This window comes from Jaculus jaculus, chromosome 16 (genome assembly GCF_020740685.1).
Source record: "Jaculus jaculus isolate mJacJac1 chromosome 16, mJacJac1.mat.Y.cur, whole genome shotgun sequence".
Classification (NCBI taxonomy): Eukaryota; Metazoa; Chordata; class Mammalia; order Rodentia; family Dipodidae; genus Jaculus; species Jaculus jaculus.
In genome coordinates this window covers 21736461-21752063 of record NC_059117.1, presented here as the reverse complement: position 1 = coordinate 21752063, position 15603 = coordinate 21736461, and the positions used below count along the sequence as shown (strand labels likewise).

The 15603-nt window shown below is 44.2% G+C and overlaps 1 protein-coding gene across 1 annotated transcript in view; it reads right to left on the bottom strand.

Moving 5' to 3' along the window:
• The window catches only part of Dld (dihydrolipoamide dehydrogenase), a 29084-nt gene extending 25614 nt beyond the window's left edge, over positions 1–3470 (bottom strand). Inside the window, exons 1-2 of the mRNA XM_004652868.3 lie at positions 3334–3470; positions 1195–1273 (exon numbers count right to left, since the gene is read on the bottom strand). Coding sequence (XP_004652925.1) covers positions 1195–1273; positions 3334–3372 — 118 coding nt within the window. The 5' untranslated portion in view covers positions 3373–3470. The remainder of the gene's footprint in view (positions 1–1194; positions 1274–3333) is intronic.
• Positions 3471–15603: the final 12133 nt, after the last annotated feature.

Genomic DNA, 15603 nt, shown 5'->3' with positions numbered 1-15603 from the left:
CATGCTTAGGGCATGTTTTTGTTTGTTTGTTTTTCAAGGTAGGGTCCTGCTCTAGCCCAGGCTGACCTAGAATTTACCATATAGTCTCAGGGTAGCCTCGAACTCACAGTGATCCTACCTCTGCCTCCCAAATACTGGAATTAAAAGCATGCACCACCAAGCGCAGCACGATATGCAATTTTATGAGTAAATCCCATAAATGTCAAGATGCAATTGGGGTGTTCAGGGTGGTATGGCCACAGACAAGCCACATACAATAGTATCTTTCACACTAGAAAAATCAATATACCTCAATAAAAGGCTATTTGTCCCTTTCCAAATACTTAAAACTGAAAACACATAGTTTTTGTAGAAAATTTGAAACTAAGCCAGGCATGGTGGTGCACACCTTTAACTGAGGAGGCAGAGGTAGGAAGACTGCTGTGAGTACAAGACCAGCCTGACACACACAGTGAATTCCAGGTCAGCCTGGGCTAGAGCAAAACCCTACCTCAAAAAAGAAAAAAAAAAAAAAAGAAAGAAAGAAAGACAGAAAACCTAAACATGTATAAAGAAAACTTTATACAGTCATAATATGACTAGTCTTGAGAAGGTGTTTTTGATAAACCCAGCAAGATTTTCATTCAGAATATCAAAGGTTATGTCACCACTGTCAGCAGTTTTAACATTTCTCAACTCAAAATCCCCCTGTGTATCCCCACCTTGCGTTAAGTCAAATCCACACCACTTGGCCTGGCTTAGAAAGCACTCCATGGTCTGACCTTGCCTACCTCACTGGCCTTACACTGTTGGTCACTGCATCCACACCAGGCTTCTTGCGATTCCCACAAGCTCATGGACTAATTTCCACCCACCACTGCTGAAATAGCCTTTTCACCCCCTCACTCTACCCAGGCCTCTCCTTCGATACCACTTCCCTGAAAGACTTTTCTTGACTGTCTTAAACATGCCTCTCTCCCTCCCAGTTACTTGCTTTTCAATTACTTATGCACGTTACTAATGTACTGTCTCCTATTACTAGCCTCTAAGTTTCGTAAGAGCTGAGTTTTGCCTTGTGCATCTCCTAGAGCACACCAGATACTCCATCAAAACTTATGTGAACAAACATATAAGCCAATTATGTTTCAGATATTCCAATATTTACTTTTACATAAAACATTTAAAAAATTCCAAACTGTTGTACTAAGTACTTACTTGACTGATCTGCATATGTTCTCATAGGCACTGCAGAAACTCCCTGTAGGCCATGAGATACTCGACTAAAATGGCCTCTCTAGAGAAAAGATAAGAAAATGTATCAGTTATGTAAAATACACAAATTTGAAGGGTGATAAAGATATAACAAGTTCTGGTAAATGTAGCACACACTAATTATTAATGTCCCTTCTATTGCCATAGAGTATCAATTTCTCCTCTTCCACAGTAACAGTTAACTTATCACAACCAGATCTACCTTTTGATTATGAATATTCAGCACACCATTTCATATTTAACCTGATAAAAATGTAATCAATGGTGTAGTTAGTAAATTTTCAGAATTTAATAAAAGCTAATTTTGGTGGCAACCTTTTATTATTTATTTATTTATTTATTTTGCTTGCAGTAGGGTCTCACTCTAGCCCAGGCTAACCTGGAACTCACTCTATAGTTCCAAGCTGGCCTTGAACTTACAGCCATCCTCCCACCTCTGCCTCCTGAGTGTTGGGATTAAAGGTATGCACCACCACACCTGGCTATAAAAATATTTTTTAAAATTTATTTGCAAGCAGAAATAGGCAGAGAATGGGCATGCCAGGGCCTCTAGCCACTAAACACTTTATGCATGGGCCACTTTGTGCGTCTGGGTTTATGTGGGCACTGGGGCATCGAACCCAGGTCGTTAAGCTTTGCACGCAAGCACCCTAACCTCGGAGCCATCTCTCCAACCCAGCAATCATTATTTTAATGTCATAATTAAAAGTCTCAAATTTTCTGGGCTTAGTGGTACACTCGGGAAGCCAAAGTAGGAGGATCATTGTGAGTTCAAGGCCAGCCTGAGACTACATAGTGAATCCCAGGTCAGCCTGGTTTAGAGCAAGACCCTACCCTGAAAAACAATAATAATAATAATCTCAAACTTTAAGACGTGAATAATCTACATTATAACACTCTTTTTACTCGTGTTTCCTCTTATTGTTTATACAGTCTACATTTACCTACAGGAATCTAGAAATGTGTTCTTGAGCCATTGAACTAGGAAGAAAAAAATGAGACAGGGTAACTAGGAAAATGCACTAATAGCGCACTCATATTCTGGAGTTCCACACACTGCATCATCTCACAAACTCTAAGCACCTATGGCTACTACTTCCCAAGAAAAGCAAAGAGAGTTAACTCATGCTCCTATCACAGTGGGCAAATAAATGGGAAGCAGTGATAAAAACCCCACTCCGATGTAGTAATGCTCTCTAGTCCAACAGAATTCTTGCAAGCTGGAGAAATGGCTTAGCGGTTAAGGTGCTTGCCTGTGAAGCCTAAGGACCCAGGTTTGATTCCCCATAACCCACATGCACATGGTGGCAAATACGTCTGGAATTCGTTTGCTGTGGCTGGAGGCCCTAGTGCGCCCATTCTCTCTCCATGTCGTTCTCCCTCTTTTTCTAATAATTTCTTTTTAAATAAAGAGAATTCTTGCACCTGTGGTCAGGATAGCAGACCGAAGAAAGACCCTCATTCCTCAGTTTTAATCCCAGCTCGGCCTTTCCCATTAACTTCTCTCAAGCTACATTAACTTTTGGGTACAGAAACACCTCGTGTTTGACCAGGCAAGATGCCATATGCACTGAATTTGGCTGTTTGGGAGGTAAGTGAAATATAAAAGTTGTCTTGGTCCACTGCCATAAAAAACATGAGGCGAGGAAGACCTGCCCGGCGACAGCAGATACCAGTTTAGAGCTGCAATCGCTGACAGGACCTCAGAGCTGCTCCTAGGACTGTGTGTTGAGGTTGAGCGCGTCTGGGCCATTTGGGCGATGGCCTCGAGGATACCCGCCCACTTCAGAAGATGAGGCCACTCGGGGGGCGGGGGGTCACAGATGACAAGGGTGACTGACACTTCCCGTGCCAGATGGGAAGCCTAGGTGTGCCCCGGGCGGCCCTGGCCCAGGGTGATGCGGCGTGCGACCAGCCGGTCCTCCTCCAGCCAGCGGGGCCTCGCAACCGCGGCCCGGGGTGTCCAGCCGGCCTCTCCCCGCCGCCGCCCCGCGCGCACTAGGCCGCGTCCCGGAACCCCCGTGAGCGCGTTTTCCCGGGCCTCGGGCTCACCACGTCGCCCCCGACCCAAGCGGCCCTCACCTTGGCCAAAGAGCAGTACACACGACTCCAGCTCTGCATTTTTTCTTCCCCCCCTCGGGCACTTTGCCTCCCGCCGCTGCCTTCACCTCGGCGGAGCGCCTATACCGCTTGCCCAAGGTCTCCCCGCCCTGCGCATGCACGAGCGCCGCTGACGTCACGGCCGAGCGGCAGCGCGATTGGCCCGCTCCCGACGAGACGAGGGGTTTCTTATTAGGCTAGGCGTCGTAAATTGTCGTGAAGAGTGTCGTGCTTTGTGGCAGCGAGGTGTCGAGGGCCTGTTAATTCATTAAGGGCTGTGGTTTGAGAGGCGTCAGGGCTGCTGTGTGATTTTATATACCTGGAAGTCAAACTAAGCTTTGCTCACTGTTAAGACAGAAAGTAAAGCTTAAAAAGAAAACAGAGCATGAACGGCTGACAGGCTCTTGGTTGTGTTAAGACTTTCGTGGTCACTTTTCCATTCTCACTTTGAACTTTAACATAAACCCGTTTTGTATTTCATGGGTGGACCCCAGAAAGGTTAAATAAACTAGACGTGCAAGGGAGAGGTAACTGCAACCCTCGGGACAAAGGCCTTGATCCGAGCCATGGGAGGGGAGGAATGGGCCACAGTCCCCCATTTCCGGCTCCCTGCTCTGAACAACTTATCAGCTATATTTGGGAAACACAGCTCCCTTTGAGGAGCAATTAGGAAAGTTTGATGGATGTGATTATAGATTTTTCACAAGAGACCATACACTTTAAATTGGGACTGGAAAACACTGTCCTCAAAATGAGCATGCAGACATAAGTAATAACTCTCTTTAGTGTATGTAAATCTTAATTATTGTACATCTCAAAGTTTGCTGCCCAGGCATTGTACTGAGCTCTGTGAATTTATACACTACATAGAAATTACTTCATATCTAGTATTTGTTAGATGAGAACCAGGTCTGGGACCAAACGAGGCAACGTTGAAATAAAAGAAAGAGAAGACCTCTCTCTACAGGATAACAGTCTTTCCCCCATGGAATGGGAGACTGCTGTGCCCAGACTTAGCGGGGTTGGGATTTTTAAAGGAATGGAGGTGGGAAGAAGGAAACAGGGAGAAGAATGGAGAAGGTGGGGAAGTTAAAAATGGAAATAGGGTCATCTCCTTAGCTGACTTGTTTTGTAGGTAGGCCTGGTGACCCCAGCCCCTGAAGTCAGGCCCACCTGTTTAGGTGAGCATGTCCTGTTCTTTTTAGTGAGCTATTAGCCCTTCAGTGTTAACTGAAGTTCCCAGAGAAAAGGAGCTACACCTGAATTAACTTTTTGCTTTTGTTTTTTCAAGGCAGGGTCTCACCCTAGCCCAGGCTGACCTGGAATTCACTATGTAGTCTCAGCAGGGTGAACTCGCAGCAATCCTCTACCTCTGCCTCCCGAGTGCTCACTTTAAAGGTGTGCACCACCATGCTCTGCCCAACATTTTTAAAAATTTTTTTGAAAAAAATTTATTTTGTGGGCTGGAGAGATGGCTTGGCTGTTAATGCACTTGCCTGCAAAACCCAAGACCCCATCACAAAGTTGATACAAGCACAAGGTTGCACATGTGCACTAGGTGGCACAAGCATCTGGAGTTCAATTCCAGTAGTTGAGGCCCTGGCACACCAGTTCTCTCTCATATGTGTGCTCTCACTAAAAAGAAAGTTTTATTTTTATTTATTTGAGAGAGAGAGAGAGAGAGAGAAAGAAAGAAGCAGACAGGCAGGGGTTGGGAAATGAGCATGTCAGGGCCTCCTGTCACTGTAAAAAAACTTCAGACACATGTGCCACTTTGTGCATCTGGCTTTACAAGGGCTGTTAGGCTTTGTAAGCACATGCATTAACCCCTGACTCATCTCTCCAGCCCTTTTTGTTTGCTTGTTTAATTTTGCTGTCTTGTAATTTTTTTGTCTCTTGTAATTTTTATTTGTGAGCACACATTCATGTATGCATGTATGTTTGGGCACAACAGGGAGCTGCTGCAAACGCACACCAGACAGGCCACTGTTTGGCTCCTCTCTTCTCCCCTCCCCACTCTCCATTTGTAGGAATTTCATTCCCCGCAGATAGCCAGTATGGGCAAGCAGTCCTTCAGAGGGTGTCAGACCCCACTCCAAGTACTGCTCAACTTGCATTTTAAAATGTTTTATATTTCTGAGGTAGGGTCTCATTCTAGCCCACACGGACCTGGAATTCCCCATGCAATCTCAGTGTGACCTGGAACTCACAGCAATCCTCCTACCTCTGCCTCCCAGGTGTGGGGAGTAAAGGTGTGCACCACCATGCCCCACTGACTTCCATGTTTTTAAAACTATTAATTTATTTGAGAGAGGGAGACAATGAGAATGGGTGTGCCAGGGCCTCCTGCCACTGCAAACAAACTCTAGATGCCCGCACCCCTTTATGCATCTGACTTCACGTAGGTACTGAGGAATCAAACCCAGAATGTCAGACCTTACAAGCAAGGACCTTTAACCACAGAACAATCTTGCTAGTCCTGTCAACTTTCATATTTTTAAACAAAACTAATGCTTCCATTGTTTCAGTCACTAAGTTTTAGAAGATAGTTTATTCTACAGCAGTGGATAAAGGGAGCACTTGTATTCCAGCAGCAGCGAGTGTAATTATACGTGACTTTCTTTTTCCTCCATTGAGGATCTCTTCCCATCATTTCCAAAATCTCTCCTACTATGCCATGACCACCACCACTATTCCTTACCACATTATGAGAACAACAATGTTAATGTATTGCCCCCTCCTCCAGTTGTTGGCATTCACCATCAAAGTGAAACTGATTGTGCCAACACAGGAAGCATAGAAGCTTGGCAGCTATAACATGGCTTCCTGAAATCATGACACAGAAATTCATTTCTCTCATATAAAAGTCTAGGCTGGGGCTGGAATGATGGCTTAGTGGTTAAGGTACTTGCCTGAGAAGCCTAAAGACCCAGCTTAAAATTCCCAGTATCCATGTAAGTCAGATGCACATGGTGGCACATGGGTCTGGAGTTCATTTGCAGTGGCTAGAGGCCCTGGTGTGCCCATTCTCTCTCTCAAATAATAAATAAAAATATTTTTTAAATGTCTAGGCTGATATATGCCTGGTCTATCCTAGGAAGGGGTCCCTAACTCCTTTTTTCTTTAGATCCTGCCCTCATCAGAATCACACCTTGTATCTTATTTCAAGATGTCTGTTCTAGTTTCCTGCTTCACTGCTCAGTTGACTTTAAGCATTCTAACATGGGAGAAGCCATAGTGGAGCAATGCATCATTAGTGTCTCACGAGCTGGCTGTAGATGACACTTCTCTTTGAAGTTGCTTCACAGGTTAAAACCATTGTTCCTCACTAACTCCCCTATTCTCCAAGGTGCCTCATGTATCTTAATGATTAATTGCAAGATGATCTATCACTGGGCAAGGAAACTAAAAAACAAAAAACAAAAATAGGAGTTGTTGCTGATCAGAAACATTTCTCTAAGATTTACAAAATCCAGAACATCCGATAGTGCTCAGGTAACATTAAAATACAGGTCAAGGATTTGCTCCACGATGGCATGGGGAAATGATGGCATGAGCAGAGGGTGGCCATCACCCCCTGGCCAACGTAAAGTGGACAACAGGAACAGGAGAGTGTGCCAAACACTGGCAAGGAAAAACTGGCTCTAACGCCCATAAGCCCGCCCCCAACAATACACTGCCTCCAAGAGAGCTTAATTTCTAAATCTCCATCAGCTGGGGAGACTAGCATTCAGAACACCTGAGTTTATGGGGGACACCTGAATCAAACCACCACAGTTTGTATTTGTTTGCTTGCTTAGTTGCTGACCTGACTAACCTGAAATTCACTCTGTAGCCCCCATGGTGGTCTCAAATTCAAGGTGATCCTCCTTCCTCAGCCTCGTGAATATTGGGATTAAAGGCATGCAACACCACACCAGCTGGAAATGAAGTTGTAACTGGAAGCTTCAAATGTTCTTCATTAACTTATGAGCAAAATGGAGATAAGTTATTAATTACACATACAATAAGTCAAACAAATGAAATATTTCAAAACCTTCCTTTGTTGGTATAAACAATGAAGCTGTTACATGAGGTCGTCTATCCTTCATGGAATGCTTTGGAGCAGTTAATAGCACGGTGGTAAGAACACAGATTTTGTAGCTGGGTAGGGCTGTGTACATTCCTACTCCACATAGTAAGCAAATATGGACACTTAAAGACATTTCTTAATCTCTCTGACCTTCATTTCACCTAAGGATCATACAGGTGCTAATGCCCATACCACAGGTAGTAAGTGTTTGTGGTCGTTTGATTCAGGTGTCCCCAATAAACTTAGGTGTTCTGAATGCTAGGTTCCCAGCTGATGGAGATTTGGGAATTAACAGCTTCAGGAAGCAGTGTATTGTTGGGGGCGGGCCTATGGGTGTTATAGCCAGCTCCCCCTTGCTAGTTTTTGGCACACTCTGCTGTTGCTATTGTCCACCTTATGTTGGCCAGGAGGTGATGTCCACTCTCTACTCATGCCATCGTTTTCCTTGCCATCATGGAGCTCCCCCTCGAGTCTGTTAGCCAAAATAAACCTCTTTTTTCCCCACAAGCTGCTCTTGGCTGAGTGATTTCTGCCAGCAATGCAAACTTGACTGCAAAAGTGTTCAAAGATGATGTGTAGACTTTAAAAAAACTATTTCATTTTTATTTATTTATTTGACAGAGAAAGAGGGAGAGAGAATGGGCATGCCAGGGCCTCCAGCAAATGAATTCCAGATGTGTGCACCCCATTGTGCATCTGGCTAACATGGATCCTGGGGAATCGAACCTGGGTCCTTTGGCTTTGCAGGCAGGTGCCTTAACTGCTAATCCATCCTCCCAGCCCAATGTGTAGACTTTTTGCCTATTTGCATGAGGCCCTGGATTTAATGCTTCACAACATAAAATAAGCACATAATTATCTTAGTAAAAATAAAATTGAGATTGGGTGTGGGGGTGCACACCTTTAATCCCAGCACTCAGAGCACAGGTAGGAGGACTGCCATGAGTTCGAGACCAGCCTGAGACTGCATAATGAATTCCAGGTCAGTCTGGGCTTGAGTGAGGCCCTACCTCAAAAAAACAAAATAAAATAAAATAAAATAAAAATTTAGTGTTTGGGGGCTGGAGAGATGACTCATTGGTTAAGGCACTTGCCTGCAAAGCCAAAGGACCAACGCAGGTTCAATTTCCCAGAGCCCATATGAAACAAGATGTAAAGTGGCACATGTATCTGGAATTTGGCTGGAGGCACTGGCACACCCTTTCTCTCTCTCCTCCCTCCCTCTCTTTCTCTCTCTCTCTTAAATTAATTAATTAATTAATTAATTAAAACTTAGTGTTTGGTATATGATAGGCACTTAACCAATATTAATTACAGCCCTTTCCTAAAACTGAATCTTAATTCTTACTTCACCTTATATAACAGATGAGAGAACTCTTCAAATATCAATAGCCTAGTAGTCAAGATGGTCGACAAAGTGGCCTCCATGAAGAGCTATTGAGAGATGAGGCACTTCTAACCTGTCAGTCTCCTTCCTTCATCCTTCTTATAACATCTGAAACATTGATGCTTTGTAGCAACCTGTTCTTGACTTCCCTTTCTTTCCATTCTACAGCACATAGCATTTTTGCCATTTTTCCCTTCTTTTTTGGTTTTTCAAGGTAGGGTCTCACTCTAGCCCAGGCTGACCTGGAATTCACTATGTAGTCTTAGGGTGGTCTTGAACTCACAGTGATCCTTCTACCTCTGCCTCCTGAGTGCTGGGATTAAAGGCGTGCACCACCATGCCCAGCCTCATTTTTCCCTTTTTTATTGTTTCTGGTTTGGTGTGGTGTAGTGTATGAGTGAATGTGTGTGTGTGTGTGTGTGTGTGCATGTACATGCATATGGAGGCCAGAGGTTGATATTGGGTGTTTTCCTCAATCTCTCTCTACCTTAGTTTTTATTTATTTATATTTATTTATTTGAGAGAGGGAAAGAGGCAGAGTGAGAGAGAGATGGAGAGAGAGAAAGAGAATGGGCGCACCAGGGCTTCCAGCCACTGCAAACGAACTCCAGATGCATGCGCCACCTTGTGCATCTGGTTTACGTGGGTCCTGGGGAATCAAAGCCAGGTCCTTTGGCTCTGCAGGCAAGTGCCTTAACTGCTAAGCCATCTCTCCCCCCACCTTATGTTTTGAATCAGCACCTCTCACTGGCCCTGGAGCTCAGCAATTCAGCAAGACTAGCAGCCAGGGCGCCGGGGTTCCTGTCCCTGCCTCCACAGCACCATCATCATTGGCACACTTTTTTTTTTTTTTTTTTTTTAACATGGGTGCTGGGTATGGAACTCAAGCGCTTTAGAAGCAAGCACTTCATCAACTAAGCCATCTTCCCTGGTTTTAGCTCCAACCCGCCTGCACTGATAACTCCTAGAGCCCTATCTCTAGTTTCTACTTTTCTTCTGATTCCAGTTCCACGTCCATTAGCTGACACCTATGTGTAAGAGAGATTTCCCTTGTACTAACGATTAATGATACTTCTGAATAGCCTACAATCCATAATTTAAAAAAATTTCATAATCATTCTAAACTTCTCCCTTTATCTTAATATCTAGGTGGCTGCTGCTTTAAATGATTTTAGAAGGGAATTTGGGACTTACACTTACTGGGGATCTTAGAAGATCGCACAGAGATGGTTAATATTGCCCTCCCCCAAATACATCCATGAACTTCTATCAGTCACTGGTTGAAGTTTACTCACAGAGGTTTTATCTAACTGGCACATGTGGCCTGCCCCAAGAGTTGAATGGATGAGCACCAGCAGGCAATAATTTTTTTTTTTTTTTTTTAGGAAAAAAAGTCCCTGGGACTTTACAGTAGGTGTGTTTGGAGTGAACCCACAGGAGAAAAGTGAAAAGTGGGAGAACATAAGCAAAATCCCAACAAGACCTGCAACATCCCTGTGCTGCCAGACTGGATCGTTCCATCCAAATTTTAGCACAAGCAAGAAATTCTGGTTAACGAAAGGAATGAAGGAAACATGGAAGATGCCTTCAAAAATTATAGCTTACGGGATGGAGAGATGGCTTAGAAGTTAAGGTGCTTGCCTGCGAAGCCTAAGGACCCATGTTCGACTCTCCAGATCCCACATAAGCTAGAGGCACATGCCCACTAGGTGGCAGAAGTGTCTGGAGTTCAATTGCAGTGGCTGAGGCCCTGCTGCGCCAATTCTGTCTCTCCATCTCTCTTAAAAAAAAAAAAAAAAAAAACAACCTAGCTTAGGTGGTTGGTGGAGGGCAAAACCCAGTACAAAGATAGCACGGGAGTAAGAGCTGAGTTAGGGAAAGTCAATGAGCTGAGTTCATTGAACTTCAGCTGTCAGAAAGACAAGACAGAGGAAGGAAAGTCACTAAGAACCCAATTCTAGAGCTCAGAAGAGATGAACTTGGAACTTTGCTGGTATTTAAATTGTGGGACATTTATAGGAGTCGGTGGACTCATTTAAGGATAACACCTAGCAGGGGAGTTTATGGGGAGAGGCTGAAAGATTGTCTACTCAGCACAATGCTAGCAACAGAGAAATCCCAGTCACTGTATGTTATTTTCCACTGGGCTCCGCTGAGAACTAAGAGAGCCCTAACTCTCCCTAGGCAGTGTGACAAGTTTTAAAGAACTGTTGAACACTGTTGACCACAGTGGTAACGTTCATGATAAATCTTTAGCAGAAGCAACCCCTTCCTTTTCTGTTTGGATTGTTGAGTCAGCTTTAATTGTATAGCCCAGGCTGGCCTCAAACTCACTATGTCGTTCAGGCTGGACTTGTACTGGTAATCCTCCTGCTGCTCTTCCTGGTCCTGAGAATATGGGTGTATATGCTACTGTACCCAGCTAAGCACCCCCTTCAGTGTTTACCTTTCCTTTAAACAAACTAAGATGTTGGGGATAGAGTGAACTGACATCTCTTAGATCCGTTAGACACCCTGGTGCCCAGCTGCCTTTCATAAAGGACTATCAGACAAGCAACCAACCAGACTACCCTTGTGCCAACAAGAGCTGCTCGGCACACTCCAGGAATGCCCTGAGGAAGGTACCCAGCAATCATTATTGTTCCCAAAGTACCACTCTGGCTCCTGAAGGCACTCTCCCAGACTGGACCCTTTAAAATGGTTTGTGTTGGATGACTTTTTATTTTTTATTTTTTTTGGCCATGATAAACCTGAGTGGAATAGAAATGAGTCTGCAACCACTTCACCATTCCAAAGGGTAAGCATTTCAACTGGTGGCTCAGCATATCAGTTGTTACTGGTGAAAACAAAGTCCTGCATTTGCATGAGGGTCTGCTGTGAATGGTGCAAGTAGAACTTCTCATTTACATGAGGGACTGTGCCATGATTGGTACAAACATATGCCTTCATTTGCATGAAAGACTGCTAGGATTGCTGCAGGCACCCTTGCCACAAACCCTTACTGGCTATATAAGCAGGTTACTGATACCTTCCTGGTGCTGATCCCCTGGTGTTGTAACACTAGGCCCAATAAAGGGTTTCTATGGAGTGGCCTTTCTTTCCTATTTTTTTTAAAAAAATATTTTTATTTTTATCTATTTATTTGAGAGAGAGAACAAGGCAGAGAAAGAGAGACAGGAGAGAGAGAAAGAAAGAATGGGCATGCACTGCAAACAAACTTCAGATGCATGCACCACCTCATGCATTTGGCTTACATGGGTCCTGCGGAATCAAAACCGGGGTCCTTTGGCTTCCCAGGCAAGTGCCTTAACCACTAAGCCATCTCTCCAGCCCATCTTTCCTACTTTTTTTTTATATATTTTTTTAAATTTATTTATTTGAGAGCGACAGACACAGGGAGAAAGACAGATAGAGGGAGAGAGAGAGAATGGGCACGCCAGGGCTTCCAGCCACTGCAAATGAACTCCAGACGCGTGCGCCCCCTTGTGCATCTGGCTAACGTGGGACCTGGGGAACCGAGCCTCGAACCGGGGTCCTTAGGCTTCACAGGCAAGCGGTTAACCACTAAGCCATCTCTCCAGCCCACTTTTTTTTTTTTTTTGAAGTAGGCTCTATGTAGTCTCAGGGTGGCCTCAAACTCATGGCGATCCTCCCACCTCTGCCTCCGGAGTGCTGGGACTAAAGGCCTTCTTTCTTACTTTTGATATTTATCATTAGTAAAGCAGAAGGAGCTGGTAACGTAAAAAGAGAAGAGGACAGAAGGGCCATAGTGGGGTGATAGCAGAAGCACCGGCCATAACAGTGACATTAGCGCTACTGAAGAGAAGCAGCTGAGACTTCCAGAGAGCTGCCAGGGCGCCAATAATGGGAGCAGAGGCCACAGGAACGACAGAAGCAAGAAGAGTGCTAACAGCTATAGTAACCGTTGTTACTGGAGTATAATATAGTATGTGGTGCATTGCATATGGTATAATACAGTAACAGTAGGGGGCTGTAAAAGTTCCAAAGAGCCACAAGTTCTTAAAGGTCATTAGTTTCAGATATACTCTGCCTGAGAGCTGTGATGTGTTGTTATTCAGGGCTGGGGATCCCAATACTCTAGTAACACTCGTTGCTGTCTAAGGGTCCCAGCACTGAGGCCTGCACAAGAGCAGTAATGGAAGGAGCTACCTGCTGTGACTTGTGCTGCTCTCTGCTACCACTGCTCACTGTTGCCGCAAGCTGAGACATGAGAGGTGCCGGGTGCTGGTGCAGCCCAGAGCAATAAGCCTCCAACCTGATGGTTGAGAGCTCGAGGTCTCTGGCTTCTAAAGCCTAGAACAATAGGCTGTAGCTCTTATGACTTGGAGCTATAAGCCTCTGGGTCTACCAGTGTAGCCATTAGGCCTTGGCCCTCAAAAGCCTAGGATTTCTAGCAATGGAAGAAATACCCAAGATTCCTACCCAGGTAGACCCCAGCTATCTGCATCATCTTTTTTTTTTTTTTTTCTTTTTTGAGGTAGGGTCTCTCTCTAGCCCAGGCTGACCTGGAATTCACTCTGTAGTCTCAGGGTGGCCTCAAACTCACGGTAATCCTCCTACCTCTGCCTCCCAAGTGCTAGATTAAAGGCTGCATCACCCTTTGGAGGAGGCTATTTATTACATCAGTTTCGTTGGGCGAAGGCGGAATATAGAGTGGGATCTGACAGGGTCCTTAAATGACCCTCTGGCCAAAATAGTTAAGCTCCACCAAATCATTGCCTTAATTCCCGGCCTAAATTTAGGACATTTATTCCTAATGCTTCCTTTCCACATGTTCTCTATTAAGATCAGTTCAGCTGCCAATTCCAAGTTTCCCCTTAGGGAAAAAGAGGCTGCAAGGATGAACATCTGTTGGGCAGGCATGCTAAGCCCTTTCTACAGGGTTCTCTCCTGTCTCTCGTTAATGCTCACCGCAGCCCTTTGTACTGGATTTCCAGTGGAATTTCTTCCAGATGGATAGCCAAGGAAGTAAGATTCTTAGCCGAGCGAAGGGACTGTTCTAGACTTAGCACCAGGGGACTGGAGCAAAGTGAATGGTAAGTGGACTTGAGATGTAGAACACAGGCATAAAGGAAAAGGGAGCCAAAGCAGAGAAACCCCGCAGTGGCGCCCTGCCTGGGAAGTCCAACAATTGCTTTGAGGATGAGTGCTAACTACTGTAGTATCCTCCTGATCAGTCTGGCTTTGTTTTGTTGTTTGCAAGCTCTATTTATCTCTTCACCCTTTCACTAGTCCAATAATCTTTAGGGGCCCAGAGTTTGTCATCGTTCCAAAAGCTGAGGAAGCAACAGAGATCTTGAATTAGTTACTTTTTCATTGTTGTAAACAATACCCGACCAGAAGCAACTTAAGGAAAGAAAGGGGTTTATCCTGTCTTACACTTTTGAGGGGAAGCACTCCATCATGGTGGAGCTAGCATGGTTGCGGGAGCAGGAAGCTGGATCGTCAGATCGCAGCCAGGGGCAGGAAGCAGAGGGGTAACAGAAAGTGGGAGTGGACTATAAAACCTCAAACCTCCTCCCGTGTGTAGAGACCTGTTTCTTCCAGCTAGGCTCTACTTCCTAAAGGTTCTGCAATGTCTCTAAACAAGGTGACAAGTGTTCAAACACATAAGCCTACAGGGGACATTTTACATTGAAATCACAACATTGTGCACCCGACCTCCATGGGATCATGATCATCTGATGATCTAAAATGCATTTAGTCCAATTTCAAAGGTATACATAGCCTTTAATAGTCCCAGTAATGTCCAAAAGTCCTAAGTTTCTCCTGAGACTCAAAGTAATCTTAACTGGAAACCCCTGTAAAAAAATTATATATATACATATAGATAGATAGATATAGATACAATTATATATAATTACATATATATATAGATACAATTATATATAATATATGTGTAATTATATATAATTGTATCTATATCTATATAGATAGATAGATAGGCAGATAGATAGATAGATAGATAGATAGATAGATAGATAGATAGATAGATAGAGATTTCCAACATATACTGCACAGAGTAAACATTCCCATCCCAAAAGAGAGGAATGGGGACCTAGCAAGGAAAGATTAAGCCAAAACAACACCAAAACCCAGTATGGTAAATACCAAATCCTATAGCTCCATTTCTGGTACTGATGTAGGATTTTGGGGTTCAGGAGGAGTCTCCCAGAATTTATACACCCTAAGTTTTGGGTTCTGCCTTACATTTAATAAAGAATTAATAATGATGGACTCGGGAAGGATAAATCATGAATTATTAAGCTTATTGAGAGGAAAATTACAAATTGTGGGGTTTATTTAAGAGAAATTGAGGGTCTTGAGGAAAAACAAGTAGAGCTGCAAGCATGTGGAATTAAGAGAATCTGAGGCTTTCAAAGAGAAATTAAAGTAAAGCTGCTAGTATTGGGAAAGTAGAATCTAGGAGCTTGCATAGGGAGGCTCAGGAGGAACTGGCATGGCATCTGCTGTGTGTTTTTACAGAAGAGGACAAACAGTGAGGCTCAAGGGAAAAAAATGACAGGGTAGATAGCAAAGCAGAGGCCAGGAGATTCCAAGGAGAAGTGAGTAATGAAGATTTACTCTTATGGTTACCCCAAGTTTAAAGAAGTTGCACAGGCAGGAAGCCTAGAGTTGGTGAGAGCACCCATGTGGTAGATCTGTAGTGTAAGGAAAATGTGCACGTGGTAGATTCAGAAACCAGAGGAACATCATGCACGTTATCAAAGTGAGAAGTTAGCCCAAACTATAAAGCAGAGACGAGCAGAGA